Genomic DNA, 15,421 nt, shown 5'->3' on the forward strand with positions numbered 1-15,421 from the left:
ACAACACTGTGGTCGATCAATGTTCATCAAAGCTAAGAGGAATGTCCAGTGGGAAAAGACGGTCTCGTCGACAAAGGGTGTTGGGAGAGCTGGACAGTCCCATGCAGAAGAACGAAACCGGGCCATTTCCTTGCACTATACACAGAGATAAATTCAAAATAGCTGAAAGACTTACATGTGAGACAGGAAACCATCAGAGTCCTAGAGCAGAACACAAGAAGTAACCTCTTTGGGACTGGCCACAGCAACTTCTTCCTAGATCTGTCTCCTGAGGCAAGGGAAGGAAAAGCAAGAATAAACTACTGGGACTTCACCAAAATAAACAGCTTCTGCGCAGCAAAGGAAGCAATCGGTAAAACTAAAAGTCCACTAATAGAACAGGAGAAGATATTTACAAATGACATATTTTTTTTTAAAGATTTTATTTATTTGACAGAGAGAGATCACAAGCAGATGGAGAGGCAGGCAGAGAAAGAGAGAGAGGGAAGCAGGCTTCCTGCTGAGCAGAGAGCCCGATGCGGGACTCGATCCCAGGACCCTGAGATCATGACCTGAGCCGAAGGCAGCGGCTTAACCCACTGAGCCACCCAGGCGCCCACAAATGACATATTTGATAAAGGCTAGTATCCAAAATATACGAAGAAGTGATAAAACTGAACATTTAAGAAATGAATAATCCAGTTAAACAATGGGCAGAAGACATGAATAGACATTTTGCCAAAGAAGACATACAAATGGCCAACAGACACCAGAAAAGATGCCCAACATCACTCATCATCAGGGCAATGAAGTCAGAACCACTGTGAGCTACCACCTCACACCTTCTGAATGACTAAAGTAAAAACACAAGAAACAACAGGTCCTGGCGAGGTTGCAGAGAAAGGGGAGCCTCCGACACTGTTGGTGGGAATGCAAGTTGGTGCAGCCAGTCTGGGAAACAGTGTGGAGGTTCCTCGAAAAGTTAAAAATAGAGCTACCCTACGACCCAGCAATCGCACTACAGGGTATTTAGCCAAAAAAATATGAAAAGAGTCATTCAAAGCAATACAGGCACCCCTATGTTTATAGCAACATAATTTACAATAGCCAAACTGTGTTCGCAGCCCACGGGTCCACTGACAGATGAATGGATAAGAGGGACGCGGCGTATTTATATACGATGGAATATCAGCCATAAAAGGGAATGAAATATCGCCATTTACGATGTCATGGATGGATCTAGAAGGTATTATGCCAAGTGAGAAAGTCAGAGAAAGACAGATGCCATATGATTTCACATACGTGAAATTTAAGAAACAAAACAAATGAGAAAAGGAAAAGAAAAAGAGACAAACCAAGAAACAGACCCTTGACTACAGAGAACACACTGATGGTTACAGAGGGAAGGAGGGTGGGGATGGGAGACGGGGGATGGGGATGAAGGGGGGCACCTCATGTGAGGAGCACCGGTGATGCACGGAAGTGACGAGTCCCTGTATTGTACGCCAGACACTAATATTACACTGTGTATTAACTAACTGGAATGTAAATAAAAACAAAAAAATGCGTCTTTAAATACACTATGTTCTTGCTAATGTTAAAATCAGCACAAGTTCCTAAATAACGAGAGTGTGGTGGAAATCTGTCTTGCCGACCGGGGATTTATCGCAGTCTGTCTGGAACGTTTCTCCGTCCTGATCGTTGGCAGCGACGCCCACACTTAGGTCTGGCATCACGCGTGGTCCCACGCGGGGCCTCTGGCAGGTGGCGATTGCCTGGTCTGCCCTTCCCCATTCATTTCCTTCTGCTATTTTCAAAGCTGTGTGTGAAGGTGTGTTCTTATCAGTAACACACAAACGGAAAACACACGACCCGAGACAATTTTATTTAAGCGGAGGGGGTGCTTCACCAGCTTGCCCCTCGCTCTGCCGTCCTCTGGGAGCGGCCGGGATCCCCGCGCCGCCTCTCACGCCCTCCCACACACTCCTGACAGCATTTTCATTCTCCCTCGTTTTCTTTTTTAATTCATCGTGATTGTCACTGTTTGTACAGAGGAGGTTGGCTTTGGGTTTTTCCCACTCACCGCACTTGCCAGCTCCCGCGCCTTCGTACACCTTCTGGCGCAGGTACGGCTCCGAGCACGGTCTCCCGATGGCACCACGGCTCGCTGTGCTCCGTCTGAAACCGTCCTTGATGGCACCTTTGCTCACGCGTGATCATTATCGCGAGGGACAATTCCACGTGCCTACCCTGGGCCGGCACTGTTTTCAGACGGGATGCGTGGCAGTAAACGAAACTGTAAGATGTCCCCAACCCGTGAAGTTTTCGGGGAGAGAGACAGAAAACAAAGAGGTAAAAATAAGTAAATAAAAACGAACACATATTAAAAGCTACAGAGAAAAGGAAGAAGGTGGACAATGGAGACAGGGTCTGGTATTTCTGGTCCTCTCTCTGTAGGGCGATCGGGGAGGCCCTCCCTGAGGAAGTGATCTGTCGGGAGAGGCAGGATGACGTGAGAGGGAGAGAGCTACGTGCTTACCAGGGAGGAGCATTCCAGAGAGAGGAGCAAGGGAAATGTCTGAGGAAAGTCACGGAGGCCAGCGTGGCAGGGGAGGAGTTGGGGCCGCGCAGCGGAGGGGAGGTGGCGGCGGGGGGCGCCGGGGTGTGCGGGACCCGGGCTTCTGCACGGAGGGCCCTCGCTGGAGAATTTTGAGCAAAAGCACGACAAGCAATCATTCTCAGCGTGGGGAGGATTTCCTGCGTCCCCTGTCGCATGGGTGGGAGGCCTGGCACCTCCGATGTCTTCCTTTACGGGTGAATTGTCTTCTTTCTTGCTGCTCGGGGGGGGGGGACACTGTGTCTCATCGTCCGTTGCGACGGGGCGGCTGCAGATGGGACCACATCACGGTGCTGGGGACGGTGTGTGCCTCAGGGTAAGTGACTTGCGTCTTCTGAAAGGCAGGGTGCCCGTAGTCGCAGGAGGCCTGGGGAAAGGCGAGCTTAGAAGACGGCACGATACCCTCCTACAAGCACGTTCCACGCAGCTCACTCGTGGGCATAGCGAGTCTAGAAGCACTTTGTGGCGTGGTGGACTGGGGTGCCCTCCGCCACATCCGGCACCCGTCCGAGTTCAGCAACGCCCTCAGCCCTCATCCACCGCAGCATGACCCTCCTGCACCGTCCCTGTCCCTCCAGTCACGAGTGTGGGGCTCAGCTGCTCCCTCCACTCCCTGTTGCTCATCACACCACGTTTCCTTGGGTTTGCTGCTTCCTGGGCGAGCTGTGCACCATCACCTCCCAGTCTCCTCGGCAGAACAGGGCCAGCCCGTCACTCGTGCTAATATCACTTCTCTGGTTTTCAACGTCATACTCGGGGTGTTGGCGGCCAGCCCGTGCTGGTGCCACCCCCGCAGGACACTCCCTCCCCACTTCCGTGGCCCCAGCTGCCGGCCTGCGTGGTGGGGGCGGGAGTGGAGTGGTGCGTCCCGGGTCCCTGTCGGGGTCTGTCAACCAGGAGAGATCTGGGCTTGCTTCTGCCAGAGGTGCTGCAAGCCCAGGCTCCTCTGGGTTTGCTCCCGGGACTGGGGTATCCCCTCTCCCCAAATTCCTGCAGGGCTCGGAACGGGACACTTTCCCTGGAGCCCTTGTCTTGCCATGCATGTTTCCTGCCTCGTCCCTGTCCGGGGGGCATGACGTGAGCATGTCGTCTGGAAGCAGGGATGAGCTCTGAGTCCCTGTGGAGCCCCTGCGAGGGCAGCCCGGACAGTGGGACGGCTCTAGTCCACTCCGTCTGCTTCTCGGCTGCAAGGTCAGGCCTCTGTCGTGGGTGTGAGCACATCGACACGGGTCTCCAGTGCTGTTTTATCGGGCATCACACTTGGCGGTGGCGGTGCTGTCAGAGGGTCTGACCTGCCGCACGCCAAGAGTCAAGGTCATTGCTAAACAGACCGTCATCAGGGGCACGAGGGGCCCCAAAGCAGATGGACCCTCACAGCCTGTCCTTTGGGCTCTGACTTGGCAAGTGCGTGCAGAGGTGGACACGAGAGCAGTTGCCTCCTTCGGTGACCTTCCGCCAGTTTTTGACAATAGAGCACGACGTGCTAGTTCCCGCACACTGCGTCAGTGACTCATCAATGTGGGGTCGGGCCACCTGGAGAGAGAGGCGCTTTGTAGACCCGTGTTTCCTCGCTGTCCCCAAGCCTCGGAGCCCCCGAGTCTCGGCTGGTCCACGAAGAGGTCACGTGTGCACCGCTTCATTCTCTCCATAGAAACTCCAAGTCCCGTCACTGCCCTGGGAGGTGCGTCTGCACCCTCAGACCTGCTCCCTGGGACGGACATTTTAGGAGAGCGGTCAAAGGCCTCATTTTCCACTCCTGCCGTCTGATGTGTGCAATTGTGTGTCACACGTATGTTCTTGTAGGATTCATGCGGACCAGCAGGCTTGGGCTCAGAATGGCACCGGGGGTCCGTGAGCTCCGTGGGGTCCGTGGGGCTCCGGAGAATCGTTCCAAAGAAGAGCCCCCCCAGGTCCTCCTAGGCATTCCCTCAATATGCCACAGAAAAACAAGCTTTCACAGTTTTTTGCTAAAAAATATTTCAATGGGTGGAATTTTCCCTCAGTTGTAAGATTTGTTTTCCTCCTGTCTGTTTGGTGTTTCCTCTTGTCTGCTAGCAACTGCGAACAGTTCAAACAAAAGCACATGCATATTTTCAGAAAGAAAACAGAAACTAATCAATCAAGTCTAACAGCTTTTCTTTTGTTGACAATCACACGCGAATAGTGATTTATACCACAGGTGTGCATTATAACCTGCCTTTGGTCCTGTAGGAACATGGGATAGAGCAGGGTCTCAGCATTGGACAGAGAGCCTCGTCACATTCATTTAAAGGTTCTGTTTATTTTAAGTAAGCTCCACTCCTGGCGTGGGGCTCGAACTCACACCCCTGGGATCCAGAGTTGCACGCTCTACCGACTGAACCCGCTGGGAGCCCCTCAGGGTTTGTCTCTTGCACAAGGTTGAAAGTCAGTGTTGCCTCTGGAGGCTCGCGTGGAGGGAGACCTGGGTCTTCCCCACGTTATCTGGTCTGATGCCCCAGGTCACTGTGAAAACAGTAAGAGTGAAGGTCAGAGGCATTCAGAAGCCCAAGGTCGCCCGGTGCGGGATGGACAAATGACCTTCCATCTCGAAGGACCTGGAGAGCACAGGGAAGGAAAAGAACATTTCAGCCAAGGGGATGATTTGCGCAAAGTTGGAAGAAAATAAATTTTGTCTTCTACGGAGACGCGGGAGCTCGGTCTGAGCAAGACACTAGACTACACATAAAAAATGATGGAGCAGGACACAAAACTGCGTCTTGAATACCAGTGCTCTGTGGTGTGGGTCACTGGGGGACACGTGGGAGCCGCAAGAGACACAGCACGGAGAGCAGGGGTTGCATTTATAAGACGTGTATTCCACAGAAAAATACCACCCTGATGGTTCGAAGGAAATCGTGCATCCGGACGGGACCGTGAGACGTCTGAGCGGCGGCCGTGAGGAGACTATGTTTCCGGACGGGACAGTCGTCACTGTGGAAAGGTCAGTATGATGACAGGATGACAGGTGCGTGCGGGCAACCATTTCTTCAGGTTAACTTTGGTAAAAGAGTAGGTGTCTGTGTCAACGGGATGATAGAAGATGCCGTCACTGACCCTGCGGTGTTGTCTATGACCATGATCTGGTTCCCACATGAATCTTAACACTGACTTGCGTTCTCCTCGCTGACCGTGGTCAGGCTCGCGCTGCAACCTGAAAGTACTTGAGGCCTTCGGCGAACGCCCGGTCGGCTCGTGTTGATGGGAGCCTGGGTGTGAGCAGGCCCACGGGAGCAGCCGCGGGAGACACCCCGAGGAGGTGCTCCCAGAGCCCGCTACCTTCCAACACCCTGTGTGCGCAGGGGAGAGGCGTGAAGCTGTGCCAGCCAGCCAGCCACCCGCGGCCCCACAGGCCCTCCTGGATGTCGGGGTGGACTTCCAGGTGTCCCCATGGCACAGTCTGCGTGAGCTCTGTACCACTTCTCCGGAATATTGTACTTTGTGGTCCCCTCACTCCCTTGCAGCCCCTCCCCTCTCCCCGCAGGTCAAGCTTCCAGCCCAGGAGTGCGGGAGCAGGTGCACTGCCCCGTCCTTCTCCCACACTCCGGTCCCCACCACCGTGCTGGCTCCCTCACCAGCTCGCTCTCCCCTCCCAGGAACGGCGACAGGACCATCGTGTTCAGCAACGGGCAGAGGGAAATCCAAACGGCCGGGTTCACGCAGCGGGAATACCCCAATGGCACCGTCAGGACCGTGTACTGCACGGGCTCCCAGGAAACCCGGTCCGCCTCCGGGACTGTGAGGATCAGGTACGAGCCTGGGAACATCCTTCCGGCCAGAAGGCGTCGGGCGTCCCTCAAAACCCCAACGTTACGTGTAACTTCCCAATTACTTTTTTTTTTTTTTTTTTTGCTGAAACAGACACAGAAACTAATAGTATATTCACTGCTCCAAATGGCGGAGAACACACAAAACTTTAGGACACCCCAAGTCATGCAGAAGATTTGTGACTCCGCAGACCCCAGGCTTCCTTGGTTCGATTGGCACCAGCTGGAGGACAGGGGACTCACAGGAGCCCTAGCAGGGCTGCCAGCTCTCCGCCTGTCACGAGCCAGCACTGCCCTGTGACAGGATGGGGGAGGTCAGCAGAGCAGCCCCATCAGGCCCCCTGATTAGCAGACACCGACTCCCCTCCTCCCACAAGCCCCAGCCAGACCATTGCCCTCCAGGACCTCTAACCCCCGACCTTGCCGGGTCGGGTAGGAAGAGAGTTGTAGCCCCCACAAGAACCTGGCCCGGCTCAGCATGGTGGGTCTCGGGGCCCGTCCCTGCCTGGCAGTGGTCCCCTTGGGAGGCTCAGGATCTTCTCCTCTCAAGGTCACGACAGCGACCGGTGACCTCCTCATCGTGCCGTTTGCAGGCCGCCTAGACACTAACAGCGCGATGGCAGTGAGTGGGCCTTGTCCTCACGCAGAGACTCCCCCAGTCCCCGGGGAAGAAACCCTTCTGGAACCATCTTGTCACGAGATGTGGGTTGGTGTTGTGTTTTCGATGTGCTCTCGTGCTCTGCTCTGCCAGACGTGAGCCATCCTGTGTCAGTAGCATGACCGCGTCAACCAGTGTCACCCGTGCCGTGTTACGGAGGCCGTCAGGACGCTGGTGACACTGTCTGAAGTGACCCAAGGACAGCGTGCTCTCGGCTCTGGAGGAGGGCAGAGGCACTCCCCGGGCAGCTGCCCCGGACGGAGGCCTTTTCCTTCCCGAGGACCACAGCCCGGTCACTGGTCAGTTAACAAGTGAAACTAACCTGTTACGGAAAAGCTGCCTTTGCTTTGGCTAAAAAAGAGAAGAAAGAGAGAAAGAAAAGAACGTGCTGATTGTTTTATTTTGAATCGGCTTATCCCGAGAATTTCCACTGCAGCAAACAGGACGGCGGGCTGGGGTGCGGGACGAAGAGAACCGAGCTTCTGTGCGGGGACGGGGAGCAGGAACTAACGTTCGTGTTTGTCGGTAAATTGTGTTCAGGCCCCAGACGACGGGCCTGGCCGGTGGCGTCTGACGTGTCCCTGCCAGCTCCGGAGCGGTCTCACTCGGCGATCCAGAATCAGAGCCGGATGACTCACGCGGGGCTTGGGGCGCGCTGGCCGTCGGGACACACTCAGGACCACGTGCCCTGAGCCGCACCTGCCAGCCGCTGGATCGCGCCCCAGTCCCGTTCCTCGCGCCTCCTCAAGGCTCAGCGTGGGACAGAAAAGGTCTGGGTTCAGAGCGTGGCACTCTAGCTCCGGCACACTCCCGCCCACCTGCCCTGCCTGCCTCTGCCCTCCCACCCGCCAGTGCCCTCTCCCAGCACACCTCAGGGGCAGGCCCTTCCCGAGGACCAGCCCTGTCTCACCCAAGCCCCCTCTGTTGTCCTTCCCAGGCTTGCATGGCTGCCTCTGCTCTAGAACGCTCCCCATGGATCCCGCTCCCGGCAGTCGGGCAGGTCCCCCCAGTCCTCTGGCCCCCTTGTCCCCAGGCTTGTCCCCAACTGTGTTCCCACCACCTACTTACCTGTGTCCCTCCCAAGGGGCCTGGAGCAAGTTGGGGCAGACATCAGGTCTCCTACATTTTTGACGCCCCTCCCCGCAACGGTGAGGAGAGGGCCTGGAGGTTTCAGAAGTTAGTTCTGGTGTAAGTGAGCGGGTCCATAACAGGACACGGTCCTCGTACGTCTGATTATCGTTGGTTCTGTAAAATCAGAAGCACTTTGGACGAGGACGGCCACAGTCACAACAATTGGCACTGTTTAATGCCCAGTTTATCCAATGTAGCTTTGAAACGACTTTTTCTTGAGCATTTGAAGATTGGTGCTAATTAGATTAGACGTCCTTAAATAACTAAACTTTCCTTTGTAGGTTCAGTGCGGCTGGTGCTTTAGAATAAACACCCCACGCAAAAGATAAAACCCGATGCTTAAAGACCGTTTCACACGCTCACACCTTGGACCGATCCATCAGCCTGGATTAGTTTCTCACTCATCTGTAGTTAATTTTCATGCCTTCCCAGAATTGTCACTATATTCATTTTGTCTTTTAAAAATTTTGTTTATTTATTTGAGAAAGAAAGAGTGAGCACAAGCAGGGGGAGGGGCGGAGGGAGAGGGAAAAGCAGACTCTGCTGAGTGGGGAGCCTGAGGAGGGCTCCATCCCAGGACCCCCAAATCATCACCTGAACCGAAGTCAGATGCTTCACTGACTGAGCCTCCCGGGCGCCCCGAGGGCGGCAGAGTTTGAAGACAGAGTCCGGAGAGCAGGGGTGCTCAGAGCTTGGGATCCGGGTGGAGCGCATCGGCTGCTGGTACCTCTGCTCAGAGCCTCAACTGATGTTTCTTCTTAAGGTTGTGGATGTTTACGGCTTTTCCCAAATAGATTTTGTTGTGCTGCTGGACCTTAAACAGTCCCTTTATCCACTAGAATGTTCCCCGAAATGCCACGGGCCAGGTTTGTGGAGGAAGGGGATATGTCTGCCCCTCCCGTCCTATCTGTGGCCCTGAGCTCCGTGCATGCTGTACAGTAGGGACCCACACCTGTGCCTTGGTGACCCACACCTATGCCTCAGGGACACACACCTGTGCCGCAGGGACCCACACCTGTGCCGCGGGGACACACACCTGTGCCACGGGGACCCACACCTGTGCCTTGGGGACCCACACCTGTGCCGCAGGGAACCAAACCTGTGCCTCGGGGATGTGCACGCTCTCATAGGTACGCAGGCTGCCAATCAGCCGGCGCTAACCCTGAGCCGGAGAGACCGGGAGTCTGCGGGTAGCCAAGCCGACTGCCTCCTATGTACGCTATGTGAACTGACCTTGTTTTTTATGCTTCCATTAAACAACCGCACTAGCCCGTGTTGTGTTAGTCTGTGTTTTCTTATTTAGAACTCAGCCTTTAGTCTCCTGTTGCCGAAACAAATCTCTACCCACAGTGGCTTCTAGTTTGGAAGTTGGGATTCTGAAGTGGGCTGGCAGGGCCGCGTCCCAGCTGGGGGCTCTCGGGGAGGAGCCGGCTCTCTCCCTTCCTCCAGCTGCTACCGCCCGCCTGTCCTGGGCCACGGTGCCCTTCCTCTGCCCCCAGAGCCAGTGACGCAGAATTGTCATGTCTCCGACTCTGCTCCCGTTACCAGCCCTTTGCTGCGTGAGATGACAACCACACAGGCCCCCGGATTAGGGTGCAGACGTCTCTGGGGGACATCGCTGCCTCCCGTGGATACCACCCAACAGTGTTCTCTCCGTGCGAAAGTTTCTGATGAAGTGGGGCGAATTTAGGAAGCTAAAAATGTCCTTAGTTCTGTCCCTCGCTTGGTGGTCACCTGCCTCTAGTGAGAAGCTCTGTGGCGTCCCTATCCCTCGGTGGCTAGGTTTCTGCTGATGGTGCCGTGTGTGCGGTGGCAGGATGCTGGGTGCTGTCCTCCCGGCAGCGGATCTCCGCCCAGAGCCCACCGTCCCCTCGTGACAGCCCGGGACTGGACGACACACAGGACGGCTGAAACACCCCTCAGCCTGCCACGGGCTCACGCACGCCTGGACTTCACGGAACCTTGTCACTTGCAGCCCTGTATGGACCCATCGCCCCAAACCTGTCTCCTCTCCGGGCGACTTTCTCCACGGGATGTGCCCCATGGATTTTATTTTTAGTACAATCTTTCATTTTTTTTTATTTTAATTCAATTAGCCAGCATATGGCACGGCATCAGCTTCAGATGTGATGTTCAGTGATTCATCGGTTTATGGAACACCCCGTGCTCATCGTGTGCCTCCTGAACGCAGCCCCCAGCTGCCCCTCTGGGTTGTCTCCCCTCCGTCCCCTGCGGTCCTCCACGCTGTTCCTTATGTTCCGCACATGAGTGACCCCACATGATAACTGTCCTCTGCTCGGCTCACGTCATCCCAGGGCTCTCAGGAACAAGAACACTCCCTCCTGAGACACTTCCCTCAGCACCAGAAGATGCCAGGCAAGTGTCCCCCTGGAACCATGCCGTCTGCGGATGGTGCGCGTTTCCAGACCCGGGACACGAGGAATGAAAAACATGGTCTGCGCGGCACCAGCACTGCTATTAGAAACGCGATCCCGGCAAATTTGTTTCCTTTACTTGGTTTGGATTTATAGATTTTATTTTTTAAAGAAAAACTGACAGGGAGGGGTTTGGTTAAAGGCAAGACTGATACTGAAAGTTCTAGTGGGAATGTCGGGTCGCAACCCCCGGCTGAGGGAGGTGGCCTTATGTGGCCTGGGAGCCCCCGCCTGGGAGCACAGGGGGCCTGTGTCTGTGCTACCGCCTGGGCGCCTTCTGGCTCTCTGGATGCCGGTCAGCAGAGAGCTACGTGAAAATGCTTGGAAAAACAAAATAAAACAGAAACCTCTTTACAAACCTGAAAAGAGTCCCCGTCAGCCTTGACGGGGTCCAGCTTTCGTAGGAAGTACAGGTTTGACGACAGAACAGTCCCAAACCGACCCAAGTCCGATTTTTTTTTTTAAAGATTTTATTCATTCATTTGACAGAGATCACAAGTAGATGGAGAGGCAGGCAGAGAGAGAGGGAAGCAGGATCTCCACCGAGCAGAGAGCCCGATGCGGGACTCGATCCCAGGACCCCGAGATCATGACCCGAGCCAAAGGCAGTGGCTCAACCCACTGAGCCACCCAGGCGCCCCCCCAAGTCAGATTTTTAATGACAATAATATTTGAGTTATTCTAGAACTTAAATTTCTTGCTAGTGAATCATGTGCTCTATTTTGGGACACTGCACTGGGGAGGAGGAAGGGGGGACACACTCCTCATGACACCTGCGTTCCTTCCCACCCCACAGGCCGGACCCCAACCTCTTCCTGTCTGCCCTTGGAAAGCTCGGGTGCCCTTTGCTTGTTCAACCTGGGTGCCGTCTGCTTGTGTGGACTTCGGGGCCCTTCCGTGCTTCTGCAAGGCAGCAGCACACCATAGCCGGGGCCCCGTGGCCAGGCCTCATGGCTGTGACCCCTGTGGCCAGACCTCATGGCTGTGACCCCCGTGGCCAGGCCCCATGGCTGTGACCCCCGTGGCCAGCGACTGTGGCGGTGCACAGAGCCAGCTCCCCCGCCAACTCCGGGCCAGCCCCACTGCCCAGGACCCTCACCACCAGACTCCCTTGCAGTTTTCTAGCTCATAAGTGGGACAGGAGGTGACTATGCGGGTCTTGGGAATGTCCGCTCACCCCCATTAAGGCACTGATCAGTTCTGCACGGCTTCCCGGGGCCGACAGGCACCCTTCCCCACAGGCCCATGGCTGGGAAGGCCCGGCTCCGAGCTCCGCACGCACTCATACTCCCGGGGAGAGGCGTCTGCTGGGCTCCTCCTTTTCTGAGGGGACAAGGGTCCTGAAGCCCAGTGCCGTCCTCCGGGGGTGGCTGTGGGTGAACATGGTGGGGAGCCCACGAGGTGGGAGGGTCCAGAAAGTTCCAGGAGGGCAGTGACCACTTGTGGAGCCCTCGCCGGTGCTGCCAGCCGCTGCTGTCTGTGTTCTTGCTTCCGTCTTGTCCGGACCGAGGGTGGAATCCTAGGCCAGTGCGTCTGTAACTTTCTCCTGCGGCAGATGCTGCCCGACTTCCAGTATCCACCTGCAGCCTTAGGTGGCATTGAGGCCTCAGGGACTACCCCCTTCCATTTTCACAGGCAAACCGTGCCTGTGTCTGCCGAGCACCCCTTCTTCCAAGAACTGTACCTCCTGCTTTCCTCAAGGAAAGTCTTCCTGCTCTCCGGGGGCTCTGGGAGCCCCCAGGGGTGAATCTGAACCCCGATTCTCTGGGATAAAGGATACCCATGTGACCTAGACCTGCCCTGTCATCGTGGGCAACGTGGGCTAGGGTTGTCGCTGGAGTTTTCAGAGAGAGAGAGAGAAGGTATCTCTTTAGCCTCTGATCCTGAGATGAGGTGTCAGACTGATGTCAGAGCCGAGCCAGGGGAGGGTGGCATCCAGCAGGGAACGCAGCGGCCCGTCCCTTCCCGCCTGAGCCAGTAACCCTCCTCCATCCCTCCACTATCCCGTCTAATACATTGTCCCCCCGCAGAGGCCCTGCAGACACTAGCCCCAGCGGGGACTGGAATGGACAGTGACTGCAGATGGTAGCCTGATTGGGCACATCAGCATCTCAGCAGAGGACGCGGGGATGTGGCTTACCTCCCACCATCCCTTCCTGATGGGTGCACCCTGCAGGGGTGTGGAGACACCCAGGCCGAGCCTTCCCCCGCGGGGGGGGGGGGGGGCATGCCGTCATCGCACACATCTGCAGTTGGACAGGGTGAGTCCGCTCAACAGACGAGAAGGGTCTTGAAGGGCAGGTTTTGAAGACACTGCGTGGGGGGCTGCCCTCCTTCCGCCTGTGTCCACCGGACCCCTGCATGCCCATGAGGGTGGCGGGCTGCAGCCCAGCTGTGCCCCGCTGGGTCTGTTTCCTGCCCTCGGGCCGCTGTGCACCTGCCGCCCGCCTGCCCCTGCCACCCCGCACTTTCGGGCTCAGGCTCCACCCACTCGGGGGGCGTCCCCCCCACACCCACAAGCCTTGCGGCCCAGGGTGACCCCAGTGTCCCTGAACCACGCGTTCTTCCCCATTCCTTCCTGAAGATTCTCGTCCTGACTTCCTGTGGCCCTGCTGTTGGTTTCATCCAACCCTGAGTCCAGGGGAGATTGGACCCAGTTTGGAAATGACGCAAGACTCTCCCCTTCAGCGGCAGGAGGGTCCCGCTCCCTGGGAGCGTTCTCAGGGCCCGTGATCCCATCCGCGTGCCGGGTCCTTCGCTCGGAGAGGCGGCTTGGTTCTTCGTGTCCATGTGCCTTGTCAGCTCCCTCAGCCCCGCGCATGGGTATGAGGCCAACAAACAAACAAACAAACTCAAAACACCCAAATCCCCAAAGCCAGAAAACCCAACGCTGTTTTTCTTGGGGCCCCGGGCGGCACTGCCTTCTTCTCCCCTCAGCGACCCCTTATGTTGGTCTGTTTGTGCCGGCCAAGTCTTCAGCTGTACTTAGCGAAAGGACGAGGAAATGCAGCCTATTCCGTTTTCCCCCAAATGCAAGTCTGGGGGTTTCCTTGAAGAGCTCCCACGTTTCCTGGAAGTATCTGGTCTCTGTAGTTTTGACCTTTCTGCCTGAGAAGACTGCGTTTGTGTGTCCCTCCACGTCCCTCCCACAACTGCGTCCCGGCATGCAAATTCCGCGTTCGTACGGTTTCCTGGCACGTTTGAAGCTTACATTAACCCACCATGATTTTGGCTTAATTGACTCACCTTTTGCCATTTAAGAGATAAACTTCCCAGAATTGGCATGTTTTTCCCGACAGGTGGCCCAAGGCTCTTGCCGTAAAACTTCAAATGCTCCAGTAAAACCATCTTTCCTTAACAGCACACGCTTCATGCCTCTCTGCAGCGTTCGTCCTCCTGGCAGGGTCGTAACACCGGCTCGCGGTGAAGGGAGAGTATTTGAAGACATGGAGGTTTTCCAGTGATGCCAGCCTCCTGGTCTGGTCTTGGAGCACACCTCAACACTTGTAGAAAGAACCTGTTCTTTTCCAAATACTCATACAAAAAATCCGAACAATCATGGTTCACTCATATTCCCACTCATTCCCTTCAGCCCCGGAAGCCGGGCCAGGGACACAATGGGCATGTGGGCCCCGTGTCAAGAATGCTGAATTCTCTCTCCCCCTTTTTTCTGAACCACTGAGATCAAGCGCTCGATTTTCATTAGCCACGGAGGGGCGCCGCAGGTGCGATCCCAGCTCTTAATGGTAATCGTATGCTGCTACCTCCTGCGTTCTGTCACCCACCGTGTCCCGCGTCCCCGGTCTCTAGTTCCAGCCGGCCTGACTTAACTCGTTCTGCTCTAACCTTTGATTGTGGTAACATAAGCTTAATGTGAAACCTACCATGAGTGACACTCGGCACTCACAGTGTTGCACAACCATCTCCAGAACATTCTTGTCTTCCAAAAGGAAACCCCCTACGCACTTGCAGTCACTCCCCTGCCCACCCCTCTGGGCCCTGCCAACACTGGTCTGTGTTCTGCGTCTGTGGGTTTGCCGACCCACGGCGTTCCCTGTAGAGGAAATGCTACGACATGAGGCCTCTGGTGTCTGGATTTTCTTCACTCAGCATAATGTTTTCAAGTCAATGCTGGAGACTTTGTGTCTTAGGACTTCTGCTTTCTTATGAGGCAGGAGTGGTAACATGGTGTGTCTGGAAGGTTCTGCGGTCGCGTGCAGGATGATCTCTCAGCGAAGGGACCAACCAAGAGGCGGCCACCTTCTGGGTATGGTCGATGGGTGTCCTCAGTGGGAAGCTACGTGGCACAGTGTCTAGTTAGGGCCCGGGACTGAGGAATGACAGAGTTGTTTGGGTATTTTGGGGGGAGGTTTTCAGCAATTGGCCTCACCCCAGATGACCGTTTCATCATTAAGTTGACAAAAACAATTTTGAACAAAAAATGGTGTGTTAAAAAACAAGTTAAGGCTTGACCCTTTTATGGTACTGTTTTCACATAAGAGTCCTTAAAAAATATTGTAATAATCTTGTGTCCGTGTCTACACAAGTGTGTAGTGTAATTGAGGTGACGCATTTCCAAGTGCAGGCAAGAGGCAGGGTTGTATTCTCCCAAGAATCCAGACCAAATAAACCAGTCATATCACATAATTTAATCCCCGCCCACATGTGTCTGACTTTGCAGAGACCTTCTATTTACATACACAACCCCATCGGGGGCCCCGGGGAGGTGGTCGATGTGCTGAGCGCAGAGGTCTAGGGCTGAGTCATTGCCGTCCCCGTCCCTGGTGGAGGGATCCCTGGTTTCCTTCAGAGCCCA

At 55.5% G+C, this 15,421-nt stretch overlaps 1 protein-coding gene across 1 annotated transcript in view; it reads left to right on the plus strand.

Moving 5' to 3' along the window:
• The window catches only part of LOC125102482 (centromere protein J-like), a 30,826-nt gene extending 22,145 nt beyond the window's left edge, over positions 1 to 8,681 (plus strand). Inside the window, 5 exon segments of the mRNA XM_047733777.1 lie at positions 5,441 to 5,558; positions 6,211 to 6,428; positions 7,041 to 7,088; positions 7,091 to 7,156; positions 7,159 to 8,681. Of these exon segments, the coding sequence (XP_047589733.1) occupies positions 5,441 to 5,558; positions 6,211 to 6,428; positions 7,041 to 7,088; positions 7,091 to 7,156; positions 7,159 to 7,217 (509 nt within the window). The 3' untranslated portion in view covers positions 7,218 to 8,681.
• The last annotated feature ends 6,740 nt before the right edge of the window (positions 8,682 to 15,421 follow it).

The sequence above is a fragment of the Lutra lutra genome, chromosome 6, assembly GCF_902655055.1.
Source record: "Lutra lutra chromosome 6, mLutLut1.2, whole genome shotgun sequence".
In the NCBI taxonomy this organism is placed as follows: domain Eukaryota; kingdom Metazoa; phylum Chordata; class Mammalia; order Carnivora; family Mustelidae; genus Lutra; species Lutra lutra.